This window comes from Pan paniscus, chromosome 1 (assembly GCF_029289425.2).
Source record: "Pan paniscus chromosome 1, NHGRI_mPanPan1-v2.0_pri, whole genome shotgun sequence".
In the NCBI taxonomy this organism is placed as follows: domain Eukaryota; kingdom Metazoa; phylum Chordata; class Mammalia; order Primates; family Hominidae; genus Pan; species Pan paniscus.
The window spans coordinates 164,752,520-164,772,193 of record NC_073249.2 but is presented as its reverse complement, the minus strand read 5'-3'; the positions used below and the strand labels follow the sequence as shown (position 1 = coordinate 164,772,193).

Genomic DNA, 19,674 nt, shown 5'->3' with positions numbered 1-19,674 from the left:
TGCACGCCAGCCTGGGTGACAGAGAGCAAGACCTTGTCTTAAAAAAAAAAAAAACAAAAAACTTTCATCAGGATTTTCTCCATCTAGGATGTTGAATATTTTTATAAATACTTATTAGACCAACAGCATCACAGCAGCATTTAGAAGTATTTAAGAGGATGCCTCACACATAGTAAGTGTTCAGTAAGTAGGAACTGTTGTTATTCTCATCATCATTCTTTAATGGAATTGTAGATAAAAAGTATACATCAGGCCAGCATGGTAACCGAGGCAGGTGGATAGCTTGAGGCCAGGAGTTTGAGACAGCCTGGGCAACATAGCAAGACCTCATGTCTACAAAGAAAATTTTTTTTAAATTAGCAAGGCATGGTGGCACACACCTGTATTCCCAGCTACTCAAGAGGCTGAGGAAGGAGGATCACTTGAGCCCAGGTGTTTGAGGCTGCAGTGAGCTATAATCATGCCACTATACTCCAGCCTGAGCAACAGAGCAAGGCCCTGTCTCTGTTAAAAAAAAAAAAAAAAAAAAAAAAAAGGTATGCATGAATTATTCCAGCCCAACAATTTAGGGTTCATTTTACACTGACCATTTTCATATCTACTCATAATTTTTTTTAGAAGTCAGCGTAGAATATTAGTGTTTCCTGGGATTATTGATTTTTTATTGTTTTTTATTTTTTTAAATAAATAGAGATGGGGTCTTGCTATGTTGCCCAAGCTGGTTTTGAACTCCTAGGCTCAAGCGATCCTCCTACCTTAGCCTCCCAAAATGCTGCAATTACAGGCATGAGCCACTATGCCTGGCCAGGATGATTGATTTTTCATTATTCAATACCTTTTGTTTATCACTGCTCAGTAGCGCCATTAAAATGAAAACTTTTCCTGGGTTTTGATTTACTCAAGATGTGATTAATTAATGCATGTGTGTGTGTGTGTGTGTGTGTGTATGTGTGTGTGTGTGTGTGTGTTTAATACCTGCATATTATACAAAGTTAAATTGATACAAAAGGAAAATTGTGTGTGTGTATATGTAATACCTGCATCTTATACAAAGTTAAGTTGCCATAAAAGGAAAAAAGTGAAAAATAAATCTCCCTCCTACCTTTTTGCCCTAGCTCTGCCCTTCACTACCTAAAACCAGGGCAACTCCCTAGAGACAATCACTCTTGTTAATGAATATGTTTTAAATGAATATTTTGGTATTTCTTTTGCCCATTTTATTTAGTAAGCAATAAATTGTACATGCCAGATAAAACAAATATATCAGGGTCTATAAAACTATTTTTTTCCACATTGGGCAGTAATATAACATTTTTGTGGTAGTACTGTTGGGGGTGGGGAGATCCTAATCTACTTTTGTGTAATAAATATTAGTTCCCTAAAGCACTAGGAAACTCAAGAACAGCACAGGCGATGGAAACCAGGGTCTTGATGATGCAGGAGTTTTCTCTTGACCCCTTCATCAGACTTGCAACAGGGGTACTGTTTACTTGGACCGCCTCGCTCAGCCTGTTGTAGGAGGGAGTTCATGAGAGAGCGAGTGCAGGACCCAGCTGGCTGCTTTGGGTGCCGGCAGGAGCAGGCTCTGTGGGGTCCCCTCGGCCAGACCAGGTAGGGGTGCCTGCGACCCCTGAAGCCCCAGAGAGTGTGTTACAATGCTAACCTCCGTCGTCCGTGGACAGCGGTACGTTATCAGCTCAGTGGGCCCCTTGCCTTGTTGCATGGGGCAGCTGCTCCCCACCAGCGAGGGCAAAGGGCCAGTGTGACAGCCTTTTCTGGGTACCCGCACTCGGTGAGTCCCAAGCTCCTGTCCGGCGTCCGAGAAGAATTAGGTTGCACAGACACTTGAAGGATGGTGGAGAAGAAGAATTTTATTTAGCAATGGAAGTGGCTGTCAGTGGAGACGGGAGCTGGAGAGGGGAGCTGGAGAGGGGACAGGACAGGCAGAGAGTCTTCCCTGAAGTCCAGCTGGCTCTTCTCTAAAGTTAAGCCGTCTCTCCTCCAAAGTCCAGCCATCCCTCTAAAGTCAAGTTGCTTCTCCTCAGTCAAGCCGCTTCTCTCTTCTACCAACTGAGTCTGAGATCTTTGTAGGCGTAGGATGGGGGGCGGGGCGGGCCGTAGGTAGTTTTGGGAAAAGCAACATTCGATTGATAAAAAGACATTATTCAGAAAGAACCAATCAGGAGACAGCAGGCAAACAGGAATAGGAGTTATCACTTTGGACCAAGGGTTTCAGGCTTCTCGGCTCGAAGGTGGGGTTTTGCCGGGGATCTGCCCCTGTCTGCCTAGAATTTCTCTGCCTCCTGTCCCTATCATTAATGCCTTTTACATGTTTGCTGGTCATGGTCCTTCCCTTTCCTACCATTGGGCCCCGTCTAGAAAATCCTTGCTTTGAGCCCCACCCTGCTAGTGAACCACCTCACCTGAACCTGAAAGGATTTTATCTCCTTCTGCTTGATAAAAGTACTGTTAACATTTTTCTCTGGAGTTCATGAAAATTTATGTCCTGAATTCTCCTCTTGCCTTTGCAAGCAGGAACTGCTATGTGGCTTCATACATACAGGAATTTGGTCTGCGCTGTATCTTCTAATCGTATTTTCAATAATTCTTTGTAATTTTTTTTTTTTTTTTTTTTTTTTTTTTGAGACGGAGTTTCGCTCGCCTTGCCCAGGCTGAAGTGCAATGGCGCAATCTCGGCTTACCGCAACCTCCGCCTCCCGGGTTCAAGCGATTCTCCTGCCTCAGCCTCCCGAGTAGCTGGGATTACAGGCATGCGCCACCACGCCTGGCTAATTTTGTATTTTTAGTAGAGACGGGGTTTCTCCATGTTGGTCAGGCTGGTCTTGAACTCCCGACCTCAGGTGATCCGCCTGCCTCAGCCTCCCAAAGTGCAGGGATTACAGGCGTAAGCCACCGCGCCCAGCCAATTCTTTGTAATTTTATGTCATCTGGTCTCTCAGCAGTTCACAGAAACACTTTGACTAGCGCCAGCCACTCAGCTAGCTCCCACTTTATGTAGAAAGTCTCACATACCACCAACATAGGACCAGACCAGACCATCGTTCCCCAAACCTACATCTGCACTCCAGCATCTCGGACTTTGCCCTGCTCCCCTGAATTTGCTCTCTTCTGCCCTCCTTCCGCTCCCGTCAAGCTTCTCTACCTCCTCTAAGCCACTCTTCCCAACGAAGTCTTCCCTGGGTTTCCTGATTGGTCTTCAGCCAAACTCACATGATGCTGACCATTCCTCTCTTTTAGCTCTCAGTCATATTCCCTCTCTACCATTTACTAGCTGGGGCAGATTTCTTAACCTCTCAGTCTATTTCCTGCTGTATTTACAGAGATAATAATACCTTGTAGACTTACTAGGATAATCAAAGAGATGACCTTCATAGGATGTTTAGCACACAGTGAGCCACTGCCCATGGCACATACCTTCTCCAACTCTGTTTTCACATATGCAAAATGACCTTAATATTCCTGACTTGTTGAGTTATGGTGAGGATCAGATATCTTATAAACAGTAGAATATATATATATATAGAATATATAGAACATATATATAGAGAATATATAGAACATATATATATAGAATATATAGAACATATATATATATATATATATATATATATATATTCAGAAGCTACTGGTTGACCCTGAACATTGGGTGATGGCTGCTTCCAAGGCGTGTTTCCACACTTTCCCGAGGAGGTGTTCCTGAATATTAAAAACAATAATCCTGGGAAGTTACAGTTTAAATTCTGTAGTGAATTCCTTCATAACAGAAAATTAACCTTTGATTACTTTTGTAAATGTAAGTCTTTTTACATTGCTTTTTATATGGGAATAGATTTCCCATAGGAAATCAGAAGAATTTCATCAGCACGTCCAGCCTAGCTGAATGAGTTGTGGTTTTGCTTTTGCCGCTGTTAATCTGACTTTGTTTTACCTGGGTTGGTTGGAATACCTGAACAAGATGTGTCTTCTGTGCTGCTCTTGGGTCTTCAATATTGCATTCATTTGTGCTGGTGGCTGATAGCTTGAGGGTTTCCATTGAATTCCATCACTTCCTGCAAGGAATGTGAGGCTGTTTGCTAAATACTGTACTCTCCTTTCCCTGCCACCGTGAGGCAGCTAAAAAAAAAAAAAAATCAAGAGCTTCTTGAGGTTCGTAATATATAGTTCTGCCTTTTCAGACTGTAAATCCCATTGTCCTTGGAAGGATAAGCATGACTTAAAAATGAGGGATGGGACACAGCTTTTATTTCCTAACCTCAGGTACCTCATCAAAAGCCGTAAGTTAGACTCAGGAGAAATATATAGGCCTGTCTGTCATTTCAGTGAGGCTGAACAGCAAGGGTTGGAAAGCACTTTAACAAATAAAGCTATTATTTACCACAATGCAAATCTTTCATTTTTCTTTTTTTTTCCCCTTCCAAATTTTGACATGGAATGTGCGACCTAACTGATACCATAGGTCACATTTTCCAGTCAGGTCTTGGGATGGCATCCAGCTAGCAGAAAGTTAGCAAACAAAGATGAGAGCATATCAAAGGGAAATGGTGGAAAACATTGAGACTCACTACAGAAGAACCTTCGCACATTTGGTTAAGTGATGCATCCTGACTCCAGCTCTGGCATGGGCAAAGAGTATGTCCTGACTTCTGGTGACCCTTCTTAACATCTGCTCCAACCCTCCCAATTAAGATTTCTGTGTCTTCTTTGTTGTGTGTCCAAAAGATATTTTTGCTGTCTTTAGAGGAGTTAAGTCTCTGGAACCTGGTCTTGACACCACATCAGTCCTCTCTGCTATAAATAGTTTCTCTGGAGCCAAGACAGATGGTTTCTGAGATCACAGAGGGAGATCTCACTTAGCATCCCATTGTATTTAAATCGACCTTTTAAAATGCCGAGGTAATGATGAGGGTGAACCTCTTGGGAAGGTTTACAAGCACACCTGGACCCAATCCTCAATGACAGACTTCTGCCTGTTGTTTTAATCTTGTGATGTTGCTCCCAGGCTTGCCTTTGGTGGATGCGGCTCTTCTGTGATAGGTTGCATATGTTAGCTCAAAGGCTGCCCTTTGCTTAGTGCTAAGGATACAAGATTGAGTGAGATAACCTTGTCCTAGAAGAGCTCACACAGTCGTTCAAGTTAATTCTATTGACTTTTAGTGATTATGGTCTAATATAGGAGGTAAACCAATGAAAAGTCATAATAATGACTATTAAAATAGGGGCTTCCTCTGGAAGCCAGAAAAGAGTAGAGCCATGGCATCCACTTTCTAGATTTAATTAATATAAGCTATTTGTTATGTTTCTTATTAGCCAGGAAGCCAGATAAGGCATATTGGATATCAGAGGTAGTATATTAATTCATAATTTTTATTTCCTTCTATCCATCAGTCCATCCTTTCTTCCTGTCTTCTGTCTCCCTCCACCCCTCTGGTCTTGTTGGAGTGTTGAATTTGCATGAAATCCTACAGCTTAGAGAACTCATCCTACTCTGTCAAATGAAAGACCAAGGCCTCTTACCTTTTCTGATGTTTGCATCGTATTCCTTAAACTCCTCCCTGATGTCCTTCAATGTCCACTTCTCAGAGATGTATACTCATTGATTAGAAGTTTTATCAGCAATACCCTCAGAAGAAGTAAAAGATAGCTCTCCAGACTCATTCGCTGGGGTTATTATCAGGCTTGGGAATTATAGAGAAGAAAAACTTCAGAACTAAATCCTTTATCTTGGATTATTGGCAGACTTGAACTGTTTTTGGAATTGAACAAATGTAGTGGAGAAAGAATGAGAATGCAGTCTCTAGGACCCTCTTTCTATGCATTTTCCTTCCCTGAGATCCATTGCCAGAGATCCCAGGCTATGAACGAGATCCCAGGCTATGAATCCCAGGATATGAATGAGAATGAGGTCTCTAGGACCCTCTTTCTATGCACTTTCCTTCCCTGATACCATTGCCAGAGATCCCAGGCTATAGACAATATGTTCTACCAAACCTAAAAGGCACCATAGCAGAGTAATGATGCTGGTTCTTTGGCATTCGAATTTTAGATATTTAACTGTGGGACTCTGGACAAATGACAGCCTTTCTAAGCTAAATCTGCTTCTTCATTTGTGCCACTGTGGTGATAACAAAAATCTACCTCTTAAGATTGTCATGTGAATTAATTAAGATAATGAATATGAAGAACTTTGCCCAGTGCCTATTTAAACTGAGTTCAGTTATTATAAATTATAAACATTTGTATTAAAGTAGATCCTTAATTTTGTCTGTGTGTCTTTGGTATATTACCTGGACAGTGAAATGTGGCTTTGTTCCTAGACAATTGCATATTTGTTTTTCAACATCAAACTTTAAAAAAGTGATTTGGCTGGGCAAGGTGGCTCACACCTGTAATCCCAGCTCTTTGGGAGGCTGAGGCACGTAGATCACTTGAGCCTAGGAGTTTGAGACCAGCCTGGGCAACATAGTGAGACCCCATCTCTTATTTTAAAAAAAATAAAATAGGCTGGACAGGGTGGCTCATGCCTGTAATCTCAGCACTTTGGGAGGCCGAGGTGGGTGGATCACCAGAGGTCAGGAGTTTGAAACCAGCCTGGCCAACATGGCAAAACCCTGTCTCTACTAAAAATACAAAAAGTAGCTGAGCATGGTGGCGTGTGCCTGTAGTCCCAGCTACCTGGCAGGCTGAGGCAGGAAGATGGCTTGACCCCGGGAGGTCAAGGCTGCAGTAAATTTTATTGCACCACTACATTACAGCCTGAGCAACAGAGCAAGACCTTGCCTGTTAAAAAAAAAAAAATGTGATTCAAGCACTATTCTCTTTTTAGATTTAGATATTCTTAATGATAAAAAGTCCTGCGAATGTCAGAGTTGGATTTTTTTTTTTTTTTTTTTTAGACGGAGTCTCACTCTTGTCGTCCAGGCTGGAGTTCTCCTGCCTCAGCCTCCCATGTAGCTGGGATTGCAGGCACCCACCACCACACCCAGCTAATTTTTGTATTTTTAGTAGAGATGGGGTTTCGCCATGTTGGCCAGGCTGGTCTTGAACTCCTGACCTCAGGTGATCCACCTGGCTCACCTCCCCAAAGTACAGGGATTACAGGTGTGAGCCACTGCACCTGGCAAGAAAACGACTTTTATTTATTTATTTATTTATTTATTTATTTATTTATTTATTTTTTGAGCCAAGTCTCGCTCTGTCACCCAGGCAGGAGTACAGTGGTACGATCTTGGCTCACTACGGCCTCCGCCTCCCAAATTCAAGCGATTCTCCTGCCTCAGCTTCCTGAGTAGCTGGGACTACAGGCACGCGCGACCACACCCAGCTAATTTGTTGTATTTTTAGTAGAGATGGAGTTTCACCATGTTACCCAGGCTGGTCTCAAACTCCTGGGCTCAGGCAATCCGCCCGCCTCAGCCTCCCAAAGTGCTGGGATTACAAGCATGAGCCACTGTGCCCAGCCGAGAGTTAGAATCTTGTCATTTCTCTCCAAGTTTCAAATCCACATTTTTTTCAATCACCTGATTTAATACCAATTTAATTCATTCTTATTAAACAAAAGTTCTATAGGGCAGCTACGTTAGCAAGAAATATCATGGTAGACATACTCTCCCATTTGGGTACTATGTGGCAAAATTCATCTATCTAGAAATTGAAATAAAGAATACCTGTTCTTTAGCTATAACCATATGTTGTTCTGAAGTGACCTCACTTAACCCCTCATCATGTTGCATTCTGGTACTGCTTTTGATAATTTAAACGTAGGACTACAGCAATTTAAACCACTGGATATTTTTTAAATAAGCAGAATAGAAAGCTATTTTATATTTGATTAAGTGTTTTATTTTGTTATTCCCCCTGACATGAACTTTGTACAGTCTATTTCATGAGGAGTGTGGTTTGCTTTGGCATGTGATCCACCAAAGCCAAGCTCCTTTTATTGTTATTGCTTAAGTCATATATTTTTATACAAAACATCTTATTACCTTAGTTTTATTTTAAAATCAAAGCAGAGTTTGCAAAAAGTCTATGAATCACAGTGAAAGAATGTTAATGAATAGTACCTTTGAATTCCAGATTTGGACATTTCTGGTCTTAAAGAATATGAATATAAGCAAAAATATTATGTAAGCTAAGTCAAATTTAATAAATAATAACCAAATGGAACTGTGGGGATTTATAAAATATAATGCAAATCATATACCATTTCCTTAAAATAAGTCTATATTTCTGTATGAAAAATTATATTCATATTGATAAGTATCAACTTTTTGTTAAATGAAGACTTGGGTAACGGAATTCCATTTTAAATAAATATAACGCCATTTCTTTTTTGAGCTTAAGAAGAGAAAACTTGCTCAGTCTTGAAATGCAAAACCTTTTAATATATTTACAGCAGTTCTTATATTAGCCATGTATTGCTGTGATTTTATTTCACATATTAGTTACCTGTAAATATATGTAATAGTTTGCAATCCCTGAGTTTGGGTTTTAGGATTGCTGGCATAGTCCATTGCATTAAAAAACACACACAGCCAGGCACAGTGGCTTATGCCTGTAATCCCAGCACTTTGGGAGGCCAAGACAGGATGATCAGTTGAGGCCCAGAGTTCAAGACCAGTTCCGGCAACATAGTAAGACCCTGTCTCTACAAAAAATTAAAAATTATCCAGGTGTGGTGGTGTGTGCCCTGTGGTCCCAGCTACTTGAGAGGCTAGGCAAGAGGATTGCCTAAGTCTGGGACCTCAAAGCTACAGTGAGCTGTGGTGCCGCCACTGCACTCCAGCGTGGGTGACAAAGTAAGACTCTGTTTCTCTTTTTTTTATTTTTATATTTTAAAATAATGATATAGATAGGGTCTTACTCTGTTGCTCAGGCTGGTCTCAAACTCCTGGGCTCAAGCAGTCCTCCCGCCTCAGTCTCCCAAAGTGCTGGGATTATAGGCATGAACCACTGAACCTAACCTAGATTCTGTCTCAACACACACACACACACACACACACACACACACACACACACACACAGAGAGAGAGAGAGAGAGATGTTAGTGTTATTTCTTCTAGTGTAAGTGAGTATTTAATCTTTTTTATGTCAAAAGAGCCACCATTATTTATTGCTGTTATAATGCCCACTTATGTTATCTATAGTTTATTAGCTGAGAATGCTTCAAATATTTCAAAACAGGAGGTACTGAACATTATGATCCATTTTCTTCCTTCTTGAGGGATTTTGTAAATGAATATTAGGATATATAGACTAGCTCTGTGTTTATTTTATAGCAGAGTTTTGTAAGGGTCAACTGAAGTCTGACTGTGTTGTGAGATTTTGGGGAAAATCTGTGCAGTAAACTAATTTATTATTTGTGAACCAAATAGAGTATCCAGATTCTTTAAAACTATGATTTCAAGTATGATCAGTAAGTTCCTTTGACCCTTGCTGACTTCCCTTCTACAGCTACAGTCCCTCAGGTTTTCTGAACAGAAACAATTATCTGTTCAACCTATGGAGCTGGCAGGCAAAACAACATCAGCTCGGCAAACACTGCGTATCTTCAAAGGCAATAATCTTTTATCGTGACCCATGGTGGGAAAGTAGTAGATTGAATGTACACTTGAGTGTTAGATTCATCCAAATTGTAAAATTGTTAAAATAAGAAAAAAATTATCTTAAAGTAAGTATAATTTTGATTGACTACATTCTGCCTCAGGTCCTGCATGCTCTTGTGAGATACTGAAATTAAGTAGTGCTTAATCTTTTGCTTCTCATGAATCAATGAGGTGATACCAAATAACTCTTTATATCAAAGAAAAGAAAAGTTCTTGGTCCAAAGGTGGAGAAGATAAGTAACTTTCCAACTCATCTTGAATCATCTCTGCATTTTACCTTTGTAATTGGTTCAAAAAATATAGATCCACAAAATGCATTGACATATAAGCATAAAAATACATGCCACAGCATAGAGGAAATGCATTTTTAAGTTTCCCATCCTTGGATTCATCAACCCCTGCCTCATTGTGGCAAGGACTGCCTTTGTCAACATGAGTCCTGTCAACTCTATTAGAGAAAGCATTTGTCTGCATTTCTGCCTTTCACATTGTGCTTCCCAGCTTTTTTTTGTAAAGTATCACCCGGGAAAAGCAACAGTAGGAATTATAGCTGATTCTCACTGTTCACAGGAGTTGTATTCTATAAAGTCAAGGCAAACACTGATTAGTGAAGAGTGAACCATTGCTGCTAGGGGAAATACAGAGGCAGGTTTTTCCAAGCTTCTAGTCAACATTTTCAACATTGCTTTATGTATGTTTCTGCTTAAAGACACCTCGTTTAATATATAGTGTTGGTTCATTAACATTGAATGCATGACCAGCAGCACTGAAACTCATGCCTGAACACAGCTTATCTACACACATACTCTCTCAATGAAGCACATCCTCATCTTCTTGTACTTAGGAACACTGGACAGAACCCCAGAACTATGCTTGGGTGCCATTTTAAACAGAAAAAGCACAAAAATTAAAACAAAAAAAAGACACTAAATAGACCACAAAAAGGGTTCTTGTTTACGTGTTCAACTATGCAGCTGGCAAGCAAAACAACATGAAACAAGAAGTATGGGAACTGAAACAAGAAGGCAAAGTAACACCTTTTTCAACTCCAGCTGGGAAAAAGGAAATCAGAAGACTCAAATTTCTACCACTCTGTACATTTGAGAATGATGGCAAAAGTGCTGAGAGCATTGATTTGGGGGTTACAAATAAATTTTAGGGAGCAGATGGATTCACAGATATGGAATCCATGATCAGTGAGGATTGTACTTGACCAAGAAAAATCAAAATGTCTGGGAATGAGACTCCTGCAGTCTGGCTTAGAGCTTGTTGGCATTCACATGGTCCTTTGAGCTTAATCCTGAGTAGTCTGTGACTTGGGAAAAATAATCTAAAATATCCTTGTAGTATAATCTTTCTTGAAAGATTATATTTCAGTTATGTTTTGGGATCACCATAATAACAGGAAAACTAGAAATGAAAAAAATGGACAAGACTGGTGTCACTCATCCTTAGAGTCATGAATTTTGATCACTTTGTCACCCAGGCTGGAGTGCAATGGCGCGATCTCAGCTCACTGCAACCTCCTCCTCCTGGGTTCAAGTGATTCTCCTGCCTCAGCCTCCCAAGTAGCTGGGATTACAGGCACCCACCACCACACCCAGCTAACTTTTTGTATTTTTAGTACAGACGAGGTTTCACCAGGTTGGCCAGGCTAGTCTTGAACTCCTGACCTCAGGTGATCCACCTGCCTCGGCCTCCCAAAGTGCTGGGATTACAGGCGTGAGCCACCATGCCCGGCCCAACATAGATGTTTTATATACTAGATATGCCCCTTCAAACTTAGTATCTATGTTAGGAGCTCTCATGAGCAATTACTCAATACCTGTGATTTAGCTGACACTTTACTTGGCATATAACCCCATCTCATCCTGAAAATCTAAAAGGGGGGATTTATTAGTTCCATTTTGCAGAGGCAGAAAAACTGGCTCAGAGAGGTTAAATAACTTAATGGAAGTATCATAAATCTATGATAGGTGGCAGAGCTAAAATCTGAACACAGGTTTATCTGGCCATAGCCAGTACTCTTCCCAGCATACATTGCTGCCTTCCACTGTTTGCAGGCTGGAAAATTCCTCTGGCAACCTTGATAGAATCTGTGGTACATTGAAACTGCCTATATGTGCTGTCTCAAATTTTAAAAAAAGGAAAAAAAAAAAGACTATAGATTTTATGCAGCTCTTTCCAGATTCCTTGAATCCAATCTGACCAATAGTGACAAAAGTAGCATTGTGTGACTTTTAAGCCTTGGTCTCAAGAGGGCTTGCAATTTTAGCTCTTGCTCTCCTGAAACACTGCTACCCTGTGAAGAAGTCTGGACTGGCCTCCTGGAGGATGAAACAGCATGTGGAGAGATCACGTGGAGGGAGAGAGGCCCAGCCATTCTAGCTGAGGCCCCAGACATGACAGTAAAGCCATCCAGGACACAACCAGCCTGGGTTAACCTGACAGCAAGCTCACTTCAGAACCCAAGTGACATAATGTAAAGCAGAAGAACTGCACAGCTGAGCCCAGCCTAAATTGCAAACCCATAGAATTGTAAACAAATAAATAGTTGTTTTAAGCCACTAAGTTTTGCGGCCAAAGGTAACTAAAACAGAGTCTGACTGCAGCCTCCATAGCTTTTATATCTTGTTCAACCTATGGGAGTTAGGATTCTTCTGACCTACCATTTAGAAGGAGGTCTTATTCTTAGGTAGGACCTAAATATCTGTATAAAACAATGACTTTATCTGCTTCACTCTACACAACATTTGGGTTCATAGAGGCCTAGAATTTTAGAACTGGAATGACTTTAGAAGTCATGTAGTTCAGGCAAGGTGCAGTGGCTCACCCCTGTAATCCCAGCACTTTGAGAGGCGGAGGCAGGCAGATCACTAGAGGTCAGAAGTTTGAGGCCAGGCTTGCTGGGCGTGGTGGCTCACGCCTGTAATCCCAACACTTTAGGAGGCCGAGGCAGGTGGATCACGAGGTCAGGAGATAGAGACCATCCTGGCTAACATGGTGAAACCCCATCTTTATTAAAAATACAAAAAATTAGCCAGGCGTGGTGGTGGGCGCCTGTAGTTCCAGCTACTCGGGAGGCTGAGGCAGGAGAATGGCGTGAACCTGGGAGGTGGAGCTTGCAGTGAGCCGAGATTGCACCACTGCACTCCAGCCTGGGTGACAGAGGGAGACTCCATCTCAAAAAAAAAAAAAAAAAAAGAAAAAAGAAAAAAAAGAAGTTTGAGGCCACCCTGGCCAACATGGCGAAACCCCATCTCTATTAAAAATACAAAAATTAGCTGGGTGTGGTGGTGTGCACCTGTAATCCCAGCTACTCAGGAGGCTGAGACATGAGAATCACTTGAACCCAGGAGGTGGAGGTTTCAGTGAGCCAAGATTGCGCCATTGCACTCCAGTCTGGATAACGGAGTGAGACCGTGTCTCAAAAAAAAAAAAAAGTCATGTAGTTCATTCAACTCTGTGCTTTACTGGTAATATTAGTGTCATGAACAAATTGATCCAGTTCGTTACCTGCAGAGCTGTCAGAAAATTTAATTCCTCTGACCCCCCAGTCCTGAGTCTTTTCTTTCACAGACTACTGCACATTTTTTTAAAATCACATTCTAGTTGAATATAATAGGGAAGCTTTTTAAAATTTTTAAAGCATTTGGTCACAAAGGCTTTAGGATGGAAAAGAATCGTGTTCTAAAACATTCAAATTTTTTTTTATTTTTTTAAATTCTACTCTGTTAACTGAATCCTTTTTTATATATAAATACAGTTTGGGGTCTATCAGCTTTGCTCAAAGTGAAATATACTTTAAAAGTTTTAACCTAACCCTTTCTTTTTAAACTCTATAACTGTAGTAGACATCACAAATCAGTAACTTAATGCATAACCATGTGTTTTTCAGTGTAGATTTGGATGTAGTTTTGGTTTACACAGCACTAGATTGAGGATTTTGCCACCCCCGCCATATTATCAGCCCTCATTGGTTTACGGCTTTCCTGCTGAGAAAGTCATCTACTGTGTAGAAGACATGGCTGTCTTTATGATTTCTGAACAGGGACAGCCATAGAGGGGAAAAACTATTAAATGGTGTTTAAAAGCTACATCCTTCCTCCAAGGCCACAGATCCAAACCATAGTTTTTTTCAAAGGAAAACATATGACTATTTTATTGTATACAATATCTCCAACATTTTTTTTTTTTTTTTTTTTTTTTTTTTTGGTCCTCATGGGTTTTTCTTGTTAGGAGGGACTTTTCCCCTAATGCAGGGTAATAAGACATAACACTCTTTCTGGATCACTGGTGAATATGTTTTTCACCTCAATGTGAGATTTAATGTGAAACTTTTCTGTAGTTAAAATGTCCCTTAGGATTTTTTTTGTATGTGTAGGGAGTGCAGGTAGGGACTTTTATGAGTATGGCAAAGATTGAGTTTAATTCCAGAGTAGTGATCAAATTAAGTAAAACATGCCTGCAAGCAGTGTAATTAAGCCATGTATTCATAGTTCTTTATAATGGTATCTACATATGATTATTTGTCAAAGTTTTGTCCTAAAATGCTTGTTAAAACAATCTACTAAATATCTAGAAATGTAAAATCTCATCTACTAAAATAGTTCACCCACAAAAGGGTACTTATTGATATCCTTCAGCCCACAGGAGACCCTTAGTTAATTTTTCTAACACCTGGCTTCTTTAAGTGTTATGAGTCTATTGTGACAATAAGGTTGCCTTTTGCTGAATGATTGGTGTGTTTATGAGTTACTTTATCTACCTGTTGGCAGCTTGAACAATAAAAATGGTGATTGATGAGCTGAAGTGTCTGGTGACATTGACTCTGTCTAAGGATATACTATTGCATGTTGTGAAATTCTTTTCCAACAATTCAGAATTTAAATCCCCTTGGGGGAGTTTGGGATTTTTGTGGGGCTCAGTGATAATTAAGTCCTTAATACTTGGTTCTCTTAAATTGCTCTCTGAGCTAAAGTAAATCCTCTGGAAACTTCAATGGATTTAAAATCCATTTGTGATGGGTATTTTGGTTGTGTGTCACTATTATTTTACCATCAGAAGCTTGGTGTCTTACTCCATTTTCTGCTGCTATAACAGAATATCTGAGACTGGGTAATTTATTAAAAAAAGAATTGTATTTGGTTCACAGTTCTGGAGGCTGGGAAGTCCAAGAGCATGGAGCCAGCATCTGGTGAGGGCCTTCATGCTGCATCATCCTGTGACAGAAGTTGAAGGGCAAGTGAGCACATGAGGCAGAGAGGGAGGGGGGCTGAACTCTTTTTATTAGGAACTCACTCCCAAGATAGCAGCATTAATCCATCCTTGAGGGCAGAGCCCTCATTACCCAATCACGCCTTAAAGGTCTCACCTCTTAATACTGTCACAATGGCAATTAAATTTCAACATGAATTTTGGAGGGTACATTCATACCATACAATTGGTTTTGGTTGGAGTAAGATTATGACACACTAACTTTTCCAGCCTCCCCTTTCTGAGTCATTGTAACCTCTATCTATCTCCAACCAATTTCTTGACAATCATTTAATGAATGTTTATTGAGTGCCTACTCTGGACTTGGCACCAGAATAAAAAGATGAGTTGGAAGCAGCCTCTGTCCTGAAGGCTTCCATCAAGGATGGGAGGTGGTGTGAGACATAGAGCCCTGAACAGACATTCATGATGCTGTGATAAGTTCAGTGGTACTAATGAACTTACGTAGTGGTGACTCACAAGAAGGATCAGTCAACTTTATCAGGGGAGGGAGTTAGGGAAGCTGTTATAGAAGAGGTGGCACTTGTAGAATTTCATGAAACAAAGGAGGTAGCAGATAAAAGAAAGCATAACCCTCAAGCAGTTGGTAGCCTACACTTCAAATATAGATATATGGAAAATCTCCACAAAAATACACAAAAAACTTAATACTGCTTGTTTCTAGATAGAGAAATTGGGTGGCTGAGGAACAAGTGCTAGAGAGATACTTATCAGTGAATACTGTTTTGAGTATGGTACCATGTGCATACATTATCCATGTTTAAAAATAAATACTCTCTTAGGAATGGAGACGTTAACACAGTAGTTTCTTTTCTTTTCTTTTTTTTTTTTTTTTTTTTTTTTGAGACAGAGTCTCGCTCTGTCACCCAGGCTGGAGTGCAGTGACACAGTCTCGGCTCACTGCAAACTCTGCCTCCCAGGTTCAAGTGATTCTCCTGCCTCAGCCTCTGAGTAGCTGGGACTACAGGCACGCACCATCACGCCCAGCTAATTTTTGAGTTTTTAGTTGAGATGGGATTTCACCATGTTGGTCAGGCTGGTCTCAAACTCCTGACCTCAGGTCATCTGCCTGCCTCAGCCTCCCAAAGTGCTGGGATTACAGGCGTGAGCCACTGTGCCCAGCCTAAAGATAGTAGTTTCTTTAGCAACATGATGAATTTGCTAGCCAGCTACTTCTTCCTGGTTGTCCATTTTTTCTTTAATGTTTTAAATGTTTATAAAGATTTGATGTTTTAAGTGTTTAATTGTGGAATAACGGGAGTTTTCCTTGGTTAAAGGTGTTTCAGACAGACTGTCGAGGGAGAAGTTTTTAAGCAGAAGACTTCCCCTGTCTCTCAAATCCTGTCTGACCCTTCTGGCTATGAGAAAACCACTATTTGGGAGATTCTCCCTTTCACTGATTATATTCTTCACTGGCTCTTGAGTTGGCAAGTCAAATGAATAATTTTAAAGTATCCAGGCTGGGCACAGTGACTTACACCTGTAATCCCACCACTTTAGTAGACTGAGACAGAAGGATCACTTGAGCCAAGGAGTTTGAGACCAGCCTGGGCAACATAGCAAGACCCTGTCTCTACAAAATATTTAAAAATTAGCGGAGCATGGTGACATGTGCCTGAAGTGCTAACTACTCAGGAGGCTGAGGTGAGAGGATCACTTGAGCCCAGGAGGTCAAACCTGCAGTAAGCTAAGATTGCACCACTGCACTCCAGCCTGGACAGCAAAGCGAGACCCTGTCTCAAATAAATAAATAAATAAATAAATAAAACGTTCAAAAGGAAATCACTGGTCTTGTCTGAAGCAGTAAATAAACAGGTCATCTTACTTACATTTCTGTTGTCCCAGTGAAAATCACACAACTACCAGGAGGAAATTCATTTTTGACTCTGTCAGTCTTGATCATCTATAAATGATCCTCAGTTCTGTGCCGTTAATTGATAGAAATTAATCTTTTTTCTTGGGCTAAACAACTTTTTGTTTTGAACATCAATGTATCACTTGTATCTATTGTAATATTTTGTATTTGTCTTAGAAAAAAATCATTAAGTGAATAATATAGGTGCACAGAAATAGGACTGAAAAGCTGAAGGTAAGGAAGGAAAGAGATAAGAATAACAAATGGGCCAGGCGTGGTGGTGGCTCACGCCTGTAATCTCAACACTTTGGGAGGCTGAGGTGAGAGGATCACTTGAGCCCAGAAGTTCAAGACCAGCCTGGGCAACAAGGCGAAACCCTGTCTCTACAAAAAATACCGAAAAAGCACAATTAGCCAGGTGTGGTGGCACACGCCTTGGTCCCAGCTACTTGGGAAGCTGAGATGGGAGGATTGCTTGAGCCCAGGAGGCCCACTTTGCTGTAAGCCAAGATCATGCCACTGCACTCCAGCCTGGGCAACAGAGCAATACCCTGTCTCAAAAAAAAAAAAAAAAAAAAAAAGAATAACAAATGAGAGGGACTCTGTTGGAGATTGGGAGGGGGCCTATGCATCATGCTTTCTGTAGTGCAAACCCCTAACTATGTGCCAGCACTAGCTAGTGAGATCTACAGATCATCGCCTCGCCTCATTAAGTCAAAGGCTTCAACTTCTGCTTCCACAAGTCATCTTTTTGTTCACTCTCTGTAAAATAATCAACTCACGCCCTCAAGTTTCTGCTGTGGAGTTGAGGTGACAATATTTCAACAGAATTGATGCCATATGGAAAATCCCAAGCTAGCTTTTGTACAAGTACAAAATCAAATATTCAAAACAGATGAGAAGCTTACTATCGTGGTGGGAGCACAGGCTTTGGTGTTAAACAATCCTGAGATGGAATTTCATCTCTCCTAATTAGAAGCTGCAGAGACCTAGTCAAGTCTGAACCCTTATGAGCTTTCGTTTCCTCAGCTGTAAGTGGAACTAATAACACTGAATTTGGTGAGTTGTTATGAGGATTAAATTGGACAAATGGGAAGTGTGTAGCATCTATGGCACATAGATGTAAAATAAATAAGAATGGACAGGTGCTATTAAAAATATTACCTGGCCGGGGGCAATGGCTCATGCCTGTAATCCCAGCAGTTTGGGAGGCCAAGGCGGGTGGATCACTTGAGGCCAGGAGTTCAAGACCAGCTTGGCCACCATGGTGAAACCTCATCTCTACTAAAAAATACAAAAATTGGCCGGGTGTGGTGGCACATGCCTGTAGTCCCAGCTACATGGGAGGACAAGGCAGAAGAATCACTTGAATCTGGGAGGTGGAGGTTGCAGTGAGCCGAGATTGCACCATTGCACTCCAGCCTGGGCGAAAGAGTAAGACTCTGTCTCAACCCAAAAAAAAAAAAAAAGCAATCTATCGCTTCCTTACTGTGTGCTCGCACTGTACGTAAAGCCTTATTGGTAGATAATACTGTTAAAACCATCTAAAAAGCGGAGCCCTGGAGAGGTTAACAGTCTTTCCCCAAGTCCCACGGCCAACAGTAGCAGGGCCAAGATTTAGACCAAAGAAGTCTGACTCCAGAAGCCTAGCTCATAATCCTTTGCCTCTATAGCCTGTCTTCAGAGTGAGCCAGCAAGCCACCTGCAGAGTGGGTTGATTAATGGACTGCTTTTGGAATAGATGAGTTTTAGAAATCACTGGTATTTGTAGGCTGGAGTCACTGAGGTCTTGGGTTTTGGAATGTTATTTACATATGCAGAGATAGGAAGGGAGGGCGGGTAGGGGAGAAGGCACTCAGAGCTGCAGTTTTGCTTGAATAATTCAAGAGCATTAAAATTTAGGAGGATATCCAATGATGAGATAAGCATCATATGCATAATCAACACCAAATTTTTAATTTAAAGTAATAAAGGTCAGTCTTTCATTAATGACCTATTATTTCATCTATTCACAAAGTAGATGCATAAAATATCCCAACCCAGTATCTTTTTTACTCTTCTGTTCCACTCTCTGAATTACATGTTTTAAAACATAAATCAGGTTTTCTTTTGAATTCACGAGCCCACATTTCTAATTTAGCTCTTGGTCCCCACCTTCCACCTCTCACCCCCAATTAATGTAACTATCCAGAACCACAGCTTCATAGACTACAGGGGCACACAATAAGAAATGTGGCCTTTTTTTCCCCTAAATACACTAGATGAATTAAACACAAAACAAACAAACAAAAAAAGAAATGTGGCCGTTTTCTATTGACAGGTCACAGTGTCTCGTATTTTCTTGTATCTTCACTGATAACTTTATTTTTTATTTTTTTATTTTTTGAGGCAGAGTCTCATTCTGTCTTGCCCAGGCTGGAGTGTGGTGTGATCTCAGCTCACTGCAGCCTCTGCCTCCCGGGTTCAAGTGATTCTCCTGTCTCAGCCTTCCGAGTAGCTGGGATTACAGGCACGTGCCACCATGCCTGGCTAATTTTTGTATTTTTAGTAGAGACGGGGTTTCACCATGTTGGCCAGGCTGGTCTCGAACTCCCGACCTCAGGTGATCCACCCACCTCAAGTGATCCACCCAACTCGGCCTCCCAAAGTGCTGGGGTTATAGGCGTGAGCCACTATGCCCAGCCTTCACTAATAACTTTAAGAGGAATTACAGTAGCAGTCAAACAAAAAGAAAGAAAGAAATGGAGAATTTTAAATACATAAAGACTTACGGACTAAAAATGGATCATTTGCAGTGAGTTCAGCATTTGAAACTATTAATATATTATTCTTTTAGGATCACTGGCATCCTTTATGTAGGATAGTTCATTGAGCGCCAGAAAATATCTAAGGATTTTGAATTCAGACCTCTTTTATGGA

General features: G+C 40.9%; 1 protein-coding gene across 7 annotated transcripts in view; it reads left to right on the top strand.

Annotated features, from left to right (window-relative positions):
* The window catches only part of PATJ (PATJ crumbs cell polarity complex component), a 422,746-nt gene that overhangs the window by 344,912 nt on the left and 58,160 nt on the right, over window positions 1-19,674 (top strand). For 3 of the 7 annotated variants that reach the window (XM_034966361.3, XM_034966345.3, XM_063600805.1), the window contains exon 34: window positions 14,779-14,868. The exons of 3 other annotated variants lie outside the window; for them this stretch is intronic. In XM_034966361.3, the coding sequence (XP_034822252.3) occupies window positions 14,779-14,868 (90 nt within the window). The remainder of the gene's footprint in view (window positions 1-14,778; window positions 14,869-19,674) is intronic. One more of the 7 variants, XM_034966351.3, reaches the window with a different exon arrangement.